Genomic DNA, 15,278 nt, shown 5'->3' with positions numbered 1-15,278 from the left:
GTTAACTAGCTGCACCTGCCAACTCCTGGCTTACCTTCAGATGGAAATGGCAGCCAGGATGGGCTTTGAGCAGAGAGGGAGCAATGTGACTGACTGTGCAAAATAGGGCCAAGCCTGGCCACTGGGCTGGGAGCAGGGCAGCTCTATAGGCTGCCCAGCAAGATGGGGGCATGGAGGAGGCTACAGCTGGACAGGTGCCTCTGAGATGCCTGTGGGTCAGATGAGGACCTGGCTGGATCTAAGTAGCTGGACCATTTGAGGTCACCCTCTGTCCCTGGGCCCACAACCTCAGTTGTAACCCAGGCATGACCTGAGCAAACTACCGTGGGAACCCTAGAGGTTGACAGACAGACACTATCAGGGAAGGTTCTTGGAGGAAGGGACCCATGAACTAAGCCTGGAAGTTCAGTCTGGTGGAGGGAAGGTGGGGAGGATGACAGGAGACTGGAAGGGCATCCTGGAGGAAGAGGAATGAGTGCAAGCTGAGAACACGCTGTGGTATGAGCTGAGCTGACAGGTCACTGGCCAGGGGCAGGGGGCAGAGGGGCAGGCTGGTGGGACTCTCCCATCCGGGTTTGTTGTCACTAATGCCCTTTCAGCAGGTGCCTCCCCTTCTGCCACCTCTGTAGCGCCTTTGGTTTGGCCACGCCCCTTGGGCTGAGGCCCGGGGCGGGGCCAGCCGCCCCCAAGCCGGCAGTGGGGCAGGCTGGCGGCTGCGGGAGCAGGTGGTGCGCCGCCGGCCGGCTGCAATGGCTCAGCCTGGGCAGCCGCGGTTCTGGCTCCTGGGCAGCCCAATGCCTGCCCCCGATGTCCCCGATGCCTGCCAGGTTTTGGCCTCTGCCGGGACCCCCTCCTGACCAGCCTTTCCTCCTGCTCCCGTTGTGGGGCTTGGGGAGCTGAACTTTCTGGGGGCACTTTCATGCAGTGCCGGCTCCTCCGGGGCCTGGTGGGAGCTCTCCTCACTCTCCTGGGTACGTGGCTCCTGACCCTGCGGTACCGCTCTGATCTGTCTCCTCAGGAGGGACGGGAGACCCTCAGGCTGAGCGCACCAAGCTCTGGAACCTCTGATCTTCAGCTGCGTGATGTGTTCATCGCAGTGAAGACTACCCAGGCCTTCCATCGCTCACGCCTGGAGCTACTGCTGGACACGTGGGTCTCCAGGACCAGGCAACAGGTGAAAGACGGGCAGCTCTGGGAGTGGTCTCTGGCTGTTGGGATTCACAGAGCTCGCTCTTCTCGCTCTTCGGGGCTGGGGTCCCCGGCTGCTGTACCCTTTGCTGGTGCAACCGGAGCTCAAATCTGCTCACGTCAGGAACACATCAAGGCAGCTCTGTCTCCTCTCTCTTTTGCGACTCAGGCCGGATCCCAGTCACGGGCTTTTAGCTCCCTCCTGGGGTCCCTGTCTTCCCTGGCCGGTACAGTGGGGATCCCTTTGCTTCCAGTTCGGCAGAGGGTGGAGGGGGCAATGGTGGCTACTGGACAACTGGGGTGGAGGCCCCAGCCAGGCTCTGCCTCGAATGTGCTCTCAGGGCCAAGCTGTCCCTGCCCATAGAGTGAGGTGGGGCCTGCTGAGGGGATAAGGAACACATCCCCTTGGGTTTCCTAACCGGCCCAGCTGCAGAACGCTGCTACCAGGGCGTGCCAAGGGGACTGGCATCTTGCTTCCTCTACTCACTTCCTCAGGGGCTGAGGGAGGGAGCCAGGGGGCTGTGGGAGGTTGGGGTGGAACCTGCTGGGCCTGGCGGCTCTGTGTGTGTGCACATGTGTGTCAGGTGGGGGTCACTGTAGGAGGCCCACGGCAGGGACACGAGTGCCCAGCTTCTGTCATCCAGGAGCCCAGCCTCTTCTAGTCCTTCCCCCTTTCTGGCCTGCAGCCCCCACCCCGAGCCTCCCTAAAGAGTCAGCGCTTTGGGGGTGTTGGGGCCTATCTCCATGGGAGTGGCACACAGGCCTCCAGCCCACTTCTGCCCCCACTTGGGCAGCTAACTGCTGGGGAGGAAGTCACCGAGTCCTGGGGTGTGTGGAAGTGATGCCTGGAAGGGTTCCCCTCCCCAAGGGAAGAGGTTGACACCCAGGAAGGATCCTCTCCAAGCTAGGCCCCCAACCCTCTGGGCCTCACACAGCTTCTCATCTTGGAGAGATCCTACCCACTGCCCACCCCCAACTCCTGCCGCGGAAACTGCCCGGGCGGGCCTTCCCCACAGGCTTCCTGTTTATGGCGCCGTGTCTGCACACGCGGCGGGAGATGGTCTCACGTGGCCGCTGGCCCTTTCCTGTTGTGCTTTGATTGCAGTGGTGATGGTGGGGTACCCTTGTTCTGGATGGGGAAACTGAGGCCTGGAGGGTGGACACACACTGTTCCAGGCCAGGGTGGTGGCAGAGCCTAATTCTTCCCTGCCCCCGGGGTCACCAGTGCCCAGAAATGTTCTTAGGCCTCTTGTCTGGGCAGCTGGGTGTTGTCAGGCTGACCAAGAGAGGCCAGCAGGCATGCCCTGATGGGTCCTGAGCTCAGGGACAGAGGCTGATTGGGCAGCTGCTGGTTGGCGGGCAAAGGCTGCTATCAAACATGTTTCTCTCTGGGGTTCAGCTCTTGTCACAAACCCGACGTGTGCATGTGGCTGTTGCTGGTTCCCATTTCCCAGGCTGGAGCCTCCACTGGGCTCCCCAGCAAGGGGCTGTGTCTAGAAGTGGAAGGAAGGAAGGGGGCTGGTAGGTGGGAGGGGTGGACATATAGGAAGACTCCTCACCCAGCAATTTGGGCTCCTTGCTCTGTGCCCTCAGACCTTCCTGTTTCGGCCCTTGCTTTTCTCCATCTGCCCAGGTCAGGGAGCAAGTGGGCTGGGCTGGTTAACTAGGGACTGCTCCCTGCTAGTGAGTGTGTGTGTGTGGGGTGGCAGGTGGGCCTGCAGCGGGGCAGCGGCCAGGACTCCCGTGCAGCCTTTGTGCCTGGTAGAGGGGTGGGCGGGAGAGGGGGTGTGTTCTGTGTGTTTTGTGCCCAGGGGGCGCCTTTTCTCTCTGTTGGGTGGGTGGGGAAGGGGGGTGGCCTCACAGCCCTTCCTCTGCACAGATGGTCCCCGGCACCCCTCCTTTCTCTAGCAGGCTGCTGGTGCCTTTGTTTGCACCAGGGTCCCCGCCCCCACCCCTGCCCTGACACAACCCCAGTGCAGTCCTCAAGGTTCTGCTGGCATTTTGCTTAGTGCTGTATGCCAACCTTGGCATTTACTGGGCCTGGAATCGCTAGCCCTGCCCCCAGGTGGTCCCCCCTTGACTTCCCTGTCCTTCCATTTATTCAGCTTTCCTGGTTCCTCATCTGCAGATGTTCCTGAACCCGTTTGGCTCAGGTTCCCATCCCAAGAGAGGCTGTTTGAGGGCTGTGTTGAATTCAGACTGACTGGGGGCAGAGCTGTGGTGGGGTGGGTCAGAGCAGGAGGCCAGGAAAGAGGCACTTGCAACCAAATGATAAGGAGGCAGGCCCAGGTTGGCCATGGATGGAGCAAGTGGATGGATCTCGGGTACTTGGATTTGGCTGGACAGGGAGGGGGCTGAGAACGTGGGGTCACGGCTGCTGAGCATTTAGCAGCTCAGAGCAAGGAGGGGTGGGGAAGGCAGGGCAGGTGCACAGGTGAGTGGCCAGCTTCCTGTAGGTAGCGTGGCTGAAGGAGTGAGTGTGGCGGAGGCAAAGACGCTGGGCCAGCACCCTGAGTTACAGGTGATGCTTGGAGCAGCCAAGGGCTCAGCAGGCAGATCCTGCTTTGGTCTCCCTGAGCAGGGCAAGGAGATGGATGGGACCAGGCCTGTGGCCTCCAAGCTGCTGTCACCTGGTGGAAGACATGGGGTGGGCAGAGTCAGTTTTCAAACCCTATGGTTGCTGGAACCACCGGAAGGACGGGGGCTGAGGACCGTGTGGGAGAGGCCCCTGATGTAGTGGAAGGGGTACTAGGGGAGGCTTCCTGGAAGAGGTGATACCTGCATTGAGTGCGAATTGGAGGCTGGGAGGAGGCACAGTGAGGGGTGTGAATGTGGCATGTTTGCTGTACTGAAAGAACTGTGGGCTTAGGGCAGCCCAGGAGGGGCAGGAGGCAATGAGACAGGTTGTACCTTCTGTCAGCTGAGGAGGTGGGGCAGGAGGGAGCCACGCACTGTACATCTGGGGCAGTGGGGTGATCTCTGAGGCCTCTGCTTCCGGTCTGGACAGGCAGACGGATTGAGAGAAAAAGGCTGACTCCAGCAAACACCTGCTGAGATGGGCCAGGACCATGAGCCTTGGGAAACGGTCCCAGCTCTCTCTGCCACTTGCAGTGCCCAGACCTGGCTCCTGGCCTCTGGGTCCCCTCTCCTGAGTGTCCCTGGCTGCATCATCCACATAATCTGACTCCCATGGTGACCAAGAACCCCTATTTTACAGATGGGTGGGCTGAGGCTCATGAATGGGGGACTGTTCTGACCTGAATGACCCATTTCTGGTTGAGCAGATTGGGACACTGCACCTGGAAGCTCTGAGCTGGGAGGAAGGATGGGGACCAGCCACATTGTGTGTGTGTGTGTGTGTGTGTGTGTGTGTGTGTGAATAGCTCAAGCTGAGGAGCTTTGAATCCGTGAGATGCTTTCCTTTGGGCATCAGTTAGATGAGGCCCATAGCTGTCCCAGATTCTGGGTGGAGCCACTTCAGGGTCAGGGAAGCTCACCTAGTGGACCAGAGGCCTTTGCAAAAGCAGCCCTTGTGATGTCCTAAGCCTTCGGTGGCTAGACGCTCCCCTCCCTTGGTGTGCAGAGTGAATGGCCACAGTCCGAGAGTGGAATCCAGTCCTGTACTTGCTGACTTTGGGACCTTGGTCTGTGACGTTGCCTCACTTTTATTATTATTATTTTTAATATTTATTTATATTGGAGAGGCAGATATATACAGAGAGAAGGAGAATAAGACAGGAAAATATTCTATCCATTGATTCACTCCTCAAAGTGGCTGTAATGGCAGAGCTGTGCTGATCCAAAGCCAGGAGCCAGGATCCTCTTCTGGGTCTCCCACATGGGTGCAGGGTCCCAAGGTTTTGAGCCATCCTTGACTACTTTCCTGGAACAAAAATAGGGAGCTGGATGGGAAGCAGGGTCTGCCAGAACATGAACCAGCACCCACCTGGCATGTGCAAGGCTAGGCCTTTAGCCACTAGGCTACCGAGCTGAACCCTTTGCCTCACTTTTGTCATCCATCAAGGGGACGTATCATGCCTCCCATCCCACTAGGGCTGTTGGGAAGCAGGTGTGTAAAAGCACCTGCTGGGGGCTGTGTGTCTGGTCTGGGCTGAGATGCTTTGGGCATGGGTATTGTCCAGGGTTTGTGTGGCCACAAACGCTGTGTGCTGCTTAAGTGGGGCCATGAGCCAGATGTGGGTGAGGACAGGTCCCAGTGGTGGGTGGAGCCTCAGCCTGGTGGTGGGTGGAGCCTCAGCCTAGTGGTGGGTGGAGCCTCAGCCTAGTGGTGGGTGGAGCTTCGTTCAGTGATCCTGGAGAGGCTAAGGGCACCTATGATCTTGTGTCGGCTAGAAGAGGGTGTGGCTCTGCCATGGGTGCTCTGTGAAGAAGGTGATGCATGTGTGAGGCTGGGCAGGTGCACATCCTGAACGTGAGGTTGTGTGTGTATGTCCTCAAGGAGCCGATGGCCAGGAGAGGTGTGTGTATGTCTGTCCCCGGAGGTCAGCAGGTGACAGTATGTGTCCACCTGTACAGGTGGCCTGCCTGGGGCTTGGTCAGGGTGGGCTGTGCATTGACCTGGGGCTGCCCTTGACCTCTCCTTCTCCTTCCCAGACATTTGTCTTCACCGACAGTCCAGATGAAGGCCTCCGGGAGAGACTGGGTAACTTGGGACCCCTGGCTTGGGTGGGAACCCCTTGGCATTTCCCCAGGGAGGGTTGGGGTGGCTCTGCCCTAGCCTGGGGGTTCCTAGGAAATACAGCTGTCCTGACTTGGAGGGGCAGCATCCGCTCCCCGGGAAAGTTCGTGTGGACGGACCTGGCTCCAGCTCAGAGCTGTGTTCCTGGGCATGTCTGTCCTCTCTGGGCCTCCATCTTGCCTGGTGGGAAATGGGAGTGATGGGCCCATGTGTGCTGTCTACACCCAGCACCTGCCCAGGTTTAGGGCTGCGGGGAGGAGCTGGGCAGACCCCTGACCACTCTTCATTTGTCCAGGCTCCCACCTTGTGGTCACCAACTGCTCCGCCGAGCACAGCCACCCAGCCCTGTCCTGCAAGATGGCTGCTGAGCTGGACGCCTTTGTGGCCAGTAGTCGCAGGTGCCTTTCCTGGGTCTGCAGGGGGTGGGGTGGAGGAGGTGTGGCCTCGGCCCCGTGTGAGGATTGGGCTAAATGTGCCCTGCCCCTGACTCACTGGTATCCTCCCCCATCCCCACAGGTGGTTCTGCCACGTGGATGACGACAACTATGTCAACCCAAGGGCACTGCTGCGGCTGCTGAGCACTTTCCCGCAGACCCGTGATGTCTATGTGGGACGGCCCAGCCTCAACCGGCCCATCCGCGCCTCCGAGCCGCAGCCGCACAACCGCTCGGTGGGTGCCCGCCTGCCTCCTTCACTCATTGGCTGCAGGCATGGGGTGTGATGTGACATGGTGTGGTGTGGTGATGGGTGGTGCAGGGGCAGGGATAGGTTCTGTGCATCTTTGCCCTCCATCTGCCCTTACTGTGCAAAGGAGACGCTGAAATAACCTGGGCGAGGAAGCCCAGAGATGGACACACACGAGGGCCTCAGTATTGCCTCGCAGTGCACTAGTGACCTGGCCATGAGCTGGGCCAGCTGATACCTTGAGCAACTCTGAGCCTCAGAACAACCCGGCTTTGTCCCTCCTCCCCCAGAGGTCATGCTCCTCTCCCCTGGCTGGCACCTGCTGCAGCACAGAGCCCAACCCTGGATTCAACTCCACACCCCGCTGGGCACTGATTAAAGTTGCCACATTTAGAAAACAGATGAACAGAAAGTTAGTTACATTTTCCCCAGGTAAACAGTGCAGCAATATTTAGTGTAGGTATGTCCTAAATAGGTCTCCGTCTGTTCCCAGGACTCACCAGACGTCAGGTGGCATGGGGGTAGTGGCCCAGGGCCCTGGGCTTCCTCTGGCCCCAGGGAAAAGGCAGGTGAGAAGGTGATTCCTCTGTAGGCAGTACCTGAGAGGGCACCGGGCACACTGTGGGGCTTGCTCCCCCTGCCCGGCTCGCCATCTGCTTCACTAGAGAAACCTGGAGCAGAAAGCATGCCGCCTTAATTACCGGCAAGCTCCTCGGCTGTTTGTGAACGCTAATTAAACCCTTGTGAGCTGGGCCGGGTGAGCTGGCGACACCCCGGCCATGCAGCTGGCCTTAACACTTTGCTATAGGGGTTGAGAGCTCCATTTGGGAACCTGGCTCCCTGGCTTTGTAACTTTTGCCCAAGTCACCTGGTCTGTGCCTCAGTTTGCTTATCTGTAAAATAGGTGATCCCAGGCCCTACTGATAGGGTGGCTGAGAGCCTGGTAGAAAGGATGCAATGAAGTCTTTTACAAGTCCTTGGAAAGGGTCGGGTTTGCGACAGACCTAGACAGGTATCTTAGAGAGTGCAGCAATGTACTCACAGGTGGTGGCTCTGAGGCAGAGACAAGGCTTCCTCCGAGGCCCACAGTGGTGCAGTGGAGCACGTGGCACCCCCAGGGCTGGCTCTGCACTGTGGCAGAGAGCTCAGACTCATGATGCAATATGCATCCATTTGGTACCAGCTGTATGCTTGGGGGAACTTAATCCTGGGGGACTTGTTGGATTAAGGGATGGGCAGCTTGTAGGAAGGTGCTGGTTTCCCAGCAGCCTCGGAGAAATGGTTAGGTGGATTCACGGCTCCTCACTGTGGAGGTGGGAGTGGCCTGGGCTGCTGCGATGGTGGGTGGGGCAGAAAGCCCAGAATGGTATCATTCCTGTGATGGAGATGCCAAGGGGTCCCAGACATGTCTGTCTTCTCTTTGCTCTAGGAAAGACCCCCTCCTCTCCTTTGGTGGGACAGCTGTCTTAGTCCCAGAAGATGGCGGTGGGGAAACTGGTGGTGGTAGCCTGGTGGAGGTGGCCTAAGGACTACAGCATTTACAGTTGGGTGATCCTTGGAGAGAACACCTGCTCCTTGCTGTTGCTCAGGGAAGGACTCTGATTGGCTGGCCTGAATCTTGAGCTTATGGCTGGGCCAATCACTGGATCAAGGGGTGTGGCCTTGTGATCTCTCATTTCCCAGGCACTTGCCTTGCCTCTGAACTCAGAGGAGTAGGGGCTGTGTTGGCTGCCCCTCAGCTCTGCTGGAGTGAGCCAGAGATACTTCTCAGGGCTGAGGGAATAGGATGCCACATGTTCCCTTTGCCAGAATCCAAGAGTCTGGGACTGATCAGAGACCTCACCCTTCTGGACCCTAGAATGGGTACCAGGCTGGAGCTAAACTCAAGAAAGGTGTGAAATCAAGCCATGCTGGCTTGCGGGGGAGGAAACGGGTGGCCTGGGTGTCCCCGATCTCCCCACCCTGGGCTCAACCTCTCCTTGGCCCTCCTCTGTGCAGAGGCTGGTCCAGTTCTGGTTCGCCACTGGTGGCGCTGGCTTCTGCATCAACCGTAGATTGGTTTTGAAGATGACCCCGTGGGCCGGGTAAGCAGAGATCACCCCGGGGTGGGCAGCAGGGTTGGTGTGTGGGATACTGGGAGAGGGGTGGGAATATGTAACAATGAGCTCAAAGAGATCCACTCTTACTCAGCTGTGGCACAGCTGGTGGGGAGCATGCCACCGCCACCTGCCACCTGCCCTGGGGGTGGGGGGCTGTGCATGGGCCTATATGTCACCTCTGAAACCTCAGTCTGTGCAGTTGTATGGGTCCACCAAGGAAATGTCTGGATTGGCCCCTGGTGGGAGCCCAGGAAGTGTTGGGTCCCATTTTTTAAAGATATGTTTTATTATTTTTTATTGGAAAGGTGCATATACAGAGAGAAGGAGATACAGAGAAAGATCTTTCATCTGCTGGTTCACTCACTAAGAGGCTGCAATGGCCTGAGCTGAGCCAGTCGGAAGCCAGGAGCCAGGATACTTTTCTGAGTCTCCCATGTGGGTGCAGAGTCCCAAGGCTTTGGGTCATCTTCTACTGCTTTCCCAGTCCACCAGCAGGGAGCTGATTGGGAAGTGCAGCAACTGGGACATGAACTGGAGCCTCTGTGGGAATCCCGGCAGGTGCAAGGCAAGGATTTAGCCACTAGGCTATGGTGCCAGGCCCACGTTGGGCCCCATTTATAGCTGTCTTCTGAATGGTCAGTGCCACAGGGGAGATAAAGGCCAAGTGCAGGGGCATACAGAGGACAGGAGAAGGCCTCCTAGTTGGGGGACAGGAGGGAAGGCTTCCTGGAAGAGGTGGTATTGGAGCTGAGACAACCCTAGAAGTTTCTAGATGAGTAGGGTTAAAAGGGGTGGGGGCAGAGCCTTCAGTGTTGGGGGTTACAATGTTTGGGAAATGCAGGGGCCGCGCTTTTGGAGCCTCCCTGGGCAGGCTGCTGTTGTTTTCAGTAGAAACACCCACTGCCTGGACCTTAAGGTTGACTTCGAGCCCGGCCCTTCTTCACTGGGGGGCGTCTCACAACTCCCAAGGGTGAGAGAAGGAACCGAGGAAATTAAGGGGTTAAGCAATTCCAACATCATGCAGTGGCTGGAGTCAGCTTTAGCACCTGTGAGCTTTGCCTTCGCCCTCACTCCCCCACCTGCCCTGCTCTGCCCTGCCCTGGGTGGGAGGGATCCTGGAGGGGGGTGGTGACAGGGCTCACACTGCAGTGGTGGGGGCACGTTGTCATGGCCCAGACCTGCAGCCGGTGCACATGCACAGCCAGGGTTTCCCGCTATGTCACGGCCCTGCCCAGCTTTGTCTCACCTTCCTGTATCTTAGGAAAAAGTTTCCCCTCTGCCCCTGGGCTGGGCATCCGAGGAAAAGCATCACCATTATTATCCCATTTCATGGAAGAGCAGACTGAGGCTTCCCCTTCCCAGGTCCATAACTACTCTGAGGGCTAGAGTTGGCAGGAACAGAGATGGGGTGAGCTGGGCTCTGTCAGCCACCTGCCTCTCCCTTCCTGGAGGGTCCTCTGTGAGGCAGCTGGCCCTGGCTGGGGCCGAGGGCTACTGTACTGCTCTGTCCCCCAGTGGCTCTCGCTTCGTGGACACATCAGCTCTCATCCGGCTGCCCGACGACTGCACGGTGGGCTACATCATTGAGTGCAAGCTGGGTGTCCGCCTGCAGCCCAGCCCCCTCTTCCACTCTCACCTGGAGACCCTGCAGCTGCTGGGGGCTACGCAGCTCCCAAAACAGGTGAGCCAGCAGCGTTTGGGTCAATGGCAGTGGGGGAGGGGAGGTGCCCCTGTTCCATTGCCCTGTACTGCTCAGGGAACGTGGGGCTCCTCTGCTTTCCCTCTTGGCATTTACTCTCAACCTGGGGCTCTAGGTGATGGGGCCTGGCTAGACCCTGTGGACAGGGAAACTGAGGCCTCCCTTGGTTATCTGAAGCCTCTGGCAGGGACGCAGAGCCACTCAGCCCTCTGCCTGCTGGCCCCTCATCCCCCACCTCGTGGCTTGGCATCAGAGGACTGTGTATTTCCTGCATGCCATCCGGATGAGATAGAACTCGTCTTCAACTGTCCACTGGCCTTGCCCTCCCACCCCTGTCTCTCTTCCTCCATGTCCCTCTCCCAGCCTGGCCTGGCCCTTCGTGGGGTCACCTTGCTTAAAGCCCCTCCATTGTGCCCACCCCCTGCCACCACCCCAGTCTGCTGTGTTCCTTTTCCTTGTAGCCCAGCTATGGTGGCCCAAGGGAGTCTGAGTTTCCTGAGCGGCATTCAGGCGTCATGGTGACCTTGTCCCATCTCCTGGCAGGGCAGCCTCTGCCCTTCAGCTGGGAAGGCCTCCTGGGGTCCTCTGTCAGACCATTTGGGGGTACAGGTGACAGCAGCTCCCTAGGCAGCTGGTCCCTAGGCAGCTCCCAAAGCTGGTCATCCAGGCAGCTAGGGTTTCCAGAGCCCCCGTTGTGCCAGGAACCACGCTGGACAGCTGCATTCTAGAATGTTCTAGCTTATACAAGACTGACTTGGGGCTACTGGAGTCCCCCGTGCCCAGGTCTCTGATACCAACCTGTGTCTGCAGAGACCTGGCCCACTTCTTTGCCTGTGCTTGGTCGTGTCTTGATCACTTAGTAGACCTGGTACAAGGTCATTGCTGTGTTCGTAGTTGTTGCACTGATAGAGTCCAGGCTGAAGTTTGCATGTATTCGGTACTTGACACTGTTTTTTTCCAGTTGGGTTTGACTTCCAGTTGATTAAATCCATGGATGCTGCAATGTGGGTGCTGAGGGCTAACACTGTCCCCATTCTACAGACCGGACAACTGATCCTTGAGCACACAGTTGCTATGAAGAGAGGGGAATGAAAGAGAGAGGGAGAGTCTTGACATCCAATGGTTACTCCCTTAGTAGCTGCGGATGGCCAGGGCTGGACCATACTGAAGCCAGGAGCCTAGAACTGCATCTGGGTCTCCCCCACGGGTACAGGGCTTGGGCCATCCTCTGTTGCTTTTCCAGGCACACTGGCAAGGAGTTGGATCAGAAGTGAAACAGGCAAGACTCAAACTAGCATTCCTAAGGGATGTTGGTGGCATGCCGGTGGCAGGATAACCCTTTGTTCTCTGAACCCACGGTCTCCTGTGCTCAGCCACCTTTCAGCTGACCTTATCCATGACCTCATTGCCTAGGGCAGTGGAGATCCTGGTGTGGGGTGCCCTGTGGGCTCCCCAGTGAATCTTGGAAAAGCCCCAGTTCTAGTTCAGCTTTCCCCTGAAAGTTTTAAAAGTTTGCAGGATGAGTGCGAGCATGTAGCCTCCTTGGTGAACTGAGAGGTCACGGCAGCCAGTGGGACGTGGAAGTGTCCATGCCCTTCACTGTCAAGCCCCTGTGGGCGTGACAGGGTCCCCTGTGAAGCGCCTGCCACCTGTGGTAGAATTGCAGGTGCCTAGGCAGGTTTTCTGCCTCGCCATGGTCCAGTGTGGCTTCTTTACCACTGTATTGGAGCGGGGGGTCCTCAGGAAGACACCGCTGCTACTCATTGCTCTGTGCCTCTCTGCCCAGGTCACCCTCAGCTATGGCGTCTTTGAGGGGAAGCTCAATGTCATTAAGCTACAGGGCCCCTTCTCCCCGGAGGAGGATCCGTCCAGGTGAGCCTGGGGGCAGGGTGGAAGGGGTGGGGCTCTAGTGCAGGCCACCCAAGACGAGAGAACTGGGCAGGGAGAAGGGTGGATGGGCCCTGGTGACTGGCTCACACAGCTAGGATGGATTTCAGTCCCTTCTCTGTCCCTGGCTCAGCTGTGTGACTTCAAGGAGGTGCCTTGCCACATCCGAGCCTCTATCTTCCTATTTGGGACCCTTTAGGAGACCCCAGCAGCCAGAAAAATCTTCCCTGAGCATGGGGTGGGTTAGATTCTGTCAGTGTAGGCCCAGGCAACTGCGGAATGGGGGAGTGGAGATTTCATCCGCTTCTCTTTGGGTTCTCCCTTTTCCAGGCACGGGGAGGACTGTCTGGCACCTTCTAGCCTGGCCCACAACAGGCTCTCCCAGTACTCCCCGCTGACCTCTGGGGGCCCATGCTCCTGGGTTTATGGAGGAGGCTCATGGGCGTGGGAGACCCAGTGGTGCAGCCCCATCCCCTGCACCTCTGCCAGGCAACAGCTGGCTTCAGCTTGCATGCCACTGGCTGTAGGAAGCTCTTCCTCTGGGCCATGTACCCCTCTGTGGGCAGTGGGCTCGGTGTTGCCCCTTCTCCTCATCTGTGCCTCCTGGCGCTGGCCTTCTGCCTAGGCAGCTCCTCCCCCTTTCTGCCTTCCATTCCTGTCATAGATAGGCTCGACTATGGCAGGAGAGCCAGGGGATGGGTGAGGAAGTGGGGAGGGAGTCCCAGGGACTCAGGGTTGCAGATGCTGTCTGTGCTGGGGAGGAGGGCAGTGTATGAGTGAGGGCTGTTGCTGCAGGTATCTAATGTTGACTGGGAGTGAGGACGGCCAGGAGGGTTTCTCGGAGGATGTGACATGGATGGAGGGAGGAATAGCAGTGATCTAGGGGAGACAGATGGACTGCAGGCAGTGGGGACAGCACCTGTTAAGGTCCAGGGGCAGGGACCAGGTTGAAGCCAGAATGCAGTGCCATATTGAGCTAGGGAGGTGGCTGGCTCTCTGGATGTTACATGGATGGCACATAGACTCAGAGTTTGGTTCAAAACAGTAAATCAAATTTAAATGCTGGGATGAACAGAGCTATCGTCTTTGGGGGTGAGCTATTTTGCAGAGGGAAGTGGGTAAGCCTGGGCTCTATTTCCTAAGGACATTGGGAAGTGGTAGAGGTTTCCTGAAAGTCTCACAGGCCCAGGGTGGAGTGGAGGCCCAGATCTGCATGTGGTCTGATGGTCTGGCCCAGATTTGCCCGAACTCACCATGGCAGCTCTGGCTTTCTAGGGTCTCTCAACCAGGGATAATTGGCGACATCCAAAGCCATTTTTGCTCCTTATGAGGGTGGGGATGCTGCCCAACATTTCATGAGGTGGGACCAGGGCCGAGGCGACAGTGACCTGAGGTGACAGTGACTGCCTTGTCCATTTCTGCTCTCTTTGCAGGTTTCGCTCTCTGCACTGCCTCCTGTACCCAGAGACACCCTGGTGTCCGCAGTTGACTGTCCCGTGAATCCTGAACCGCCAGGCGGGTCTGGGCTAGGTTAGGCTAGGTTGGGCTGGACTGAGCTGGGCTGAGCTGAGCTGGGCTGGGCTAGGCTAGGCTAGGCTGGGCTAGGATGGGCTGAGCTGGCCTAACCTTCTGACTGGCGCTTACCTCCCACTGCACACAAGGACCCTGAGGGAGGAAGCTGTCTGTAGCAGGGCCTCTGGGTGGCAAGCCCGGAACCAAGGGACCAGCTGAAGACAAGAGAGACTCTGGAGCTTGCTCACGAGGGCCCTGGATGCCTGAATTGACAAGGTCAGGGTCTCTGCAGCTGGGCTTAGGAGTGTGCCCCTTCATTTGGTGATGTGGGGCTCTGAGTGGATCCCTTGGCCATATTCAATCACAGAGAACACCCAGGAGGAGTCACAGCCGTGGGGGGCTAGGTCTGAGGCGCTCAGAGCTCCCTGATGTTTGGGAGCATGCCCACCCCCAGGTGAGGGGTCCTCATGGGACTTGCCCATGGGGATGGTCCTCTCATTCGCTTTCCTAGCCTCCCTAGATGTTGGAGGCTGCCATGCAACCTAGCTCTAGTCCTCAGGAAAAAAGCAAAGCCCGTGGGGAGGTTTTGGGGGGAAAGGTTTTGTAGCCCCAGACCCTGTCTGCTTACTGCAAGTGTGTGTGCATGATGGCTGGATCAGAGTCAGCCATCTTGTTACAGTGAAGGAAAGACCAAGACAGTCATGTGCTGCTGTCCCCTCTACCATCAGATTCTGCAAAGAAAATTAAATCCTGATTTGTTCAAGTATGGTTGGGGTCAGTTTTCTGCTGCGTTCCTGGCTAGGGCAGGGTCTGTGACGTCAGTGTCTCAGAAGTGATGGTGGCCACTTGAGGTTGCTGGAATGGCAGGTTTGGAAGTGGTACAGCCTGGTGCCTGGCACAGAAGGGACCGCTCAACCAACAGTGGCTGTGAGTGTGCGTGAGCATGTGTGCGTGGTGCACCCATCAGCACATGTCTGAGCATAAGGATGTGTGTGTGTGTGTGTCACGCGTTTGTATATGTGATTGCCTGCACGTGTGAGAGAGTGTGCGCCATGAGCCACTGGCACTGGGAGCCTCTCCCTGTCGTGTCTGTCCCCCCACAGGCCTGGATTGGAGTGCGTGGAGCGTCAGGGGAGGTGGAGGGTCTCAGGGGCTGAGGGCGATTCAACAGCCAAGGCAGGTGCAGGATTAAGTGGGACCCTCAGGCCTTGGGGTCCCGCAGGGGTGAGATGATGGAATATTGGGAGGGTCTCTCACTACCCTTGCCTCACAGGCTGCAGGTACTGCGTATTGTAGGAGAAAGGAGGAGGGACCCTGAGGGATGGAGATGGTGGGGGTTCCTTTTGGCTTTAGCCTCCCACATCCTTCATCCATATCTGTGTTGGATATGCTGTATACTAGAGCCCAACCCTGGGTGCCAAGCTGGAGTCTACAGTCCAGAGAGGGTCCACGCACACCTGTGGCCACTCAGTGAGTCAGGTGCAGAGCCCAGCTGCTCAGTCCCCCTGAA

At 57.9% G+C, this 15,278-nt stretch overlaps 1 protein-coding gene across 2 annotated transcripts; it reads left to right on the top strand.

Annotated features, from left to right (window-relative positions):
* The first annotated feature begins 700 nt into the window (after positions 1-700).
* Positions 701-14,534, top strand: MFNG (MFNG O-fucosylpeptide 3-beta-N-acetylglucosaminyltransferase). 2 transcript variants are annotated; one of them, XM_040985789.1, is made up of 8 exons: positions 702-1,174; positions 5,803-5,851; positions 6,183-6,285; positions 6,404-6,557; positions 8,570-8,655; positions 10,186-10,351; positions 12,156-12,241; positions 13,690-14,534. In XM_040985789.1, the coding sequence occupies exons 1-8, from the start codon at positions 920-922 to the stop codon at positions 13,754-13,756; spliced, it is 966 nt and encodes a 321-aa protein (XP_040841723.1). In that variant the 5' UTR covers positions 702-919; the 3' UTR covers positions 13,757-14,534. The 2 variants fall into 2 exon arrangements, with proteins under 2 accessions (XP_040841729.1, XP_040841723.1); XM_040985795.1 differs by lacking the exon at positions 5,803-5,851 and having other exon boundaries at positions 701-1,178; positions 6,180-6,285.
* The last annotated feature ends 744 nt before the right edge of the window (positions 14,535-15,278 follow it).

The sequence above is a fragment of the Ochotona curzoniae genome, unplaced genomic scaffold (genome assembly GCF_017591425.1).
Source record: "Ochotona curzoniae isolate NIBS_2020 unplaced genomic scaffold, NIBS_Ocur_1.0 contig_1014, whole genome shotgun sequence".
Classification (NCBI taxonomy): domain Eukaryota; kingdom Metazoa; phylum Chordata; class Mammalia; order Lagomorpha; family Ochotonidae; genus Ochotona; species Ochotona curzoniae.
The sequence above is the reverse complement of the archived record's forward strand: the minus strand, read 5'-3'. Positions and strand labels throughout refer to the sequence as shown.

Bases quoted from the DNA above. Each gene is read 5' to 3' on its own strand.
- MFNG (XM_040985789.1), top strand. From the start codon at position 920: ATGCAGTGCCGGCTCCTCCGGGGCCTGGTGGGAGCTCTCCTCACTCTC. The intron at 6,558-8,569 runs GTGGGTGCCCGC...TCCTCTGTGCAG, and splicing joins CGCAGCCGCACAACCGCTCG to AGGCTGGTCCAGTTCTGGTT. The intron at 10,352-12,155 runs GTGAGCCAGCAG...CTCTCTGCCCAG, and splicing joins CTACGCAGCTCCCAAAACAG to GTCACCCTCAGCTATGGCGT.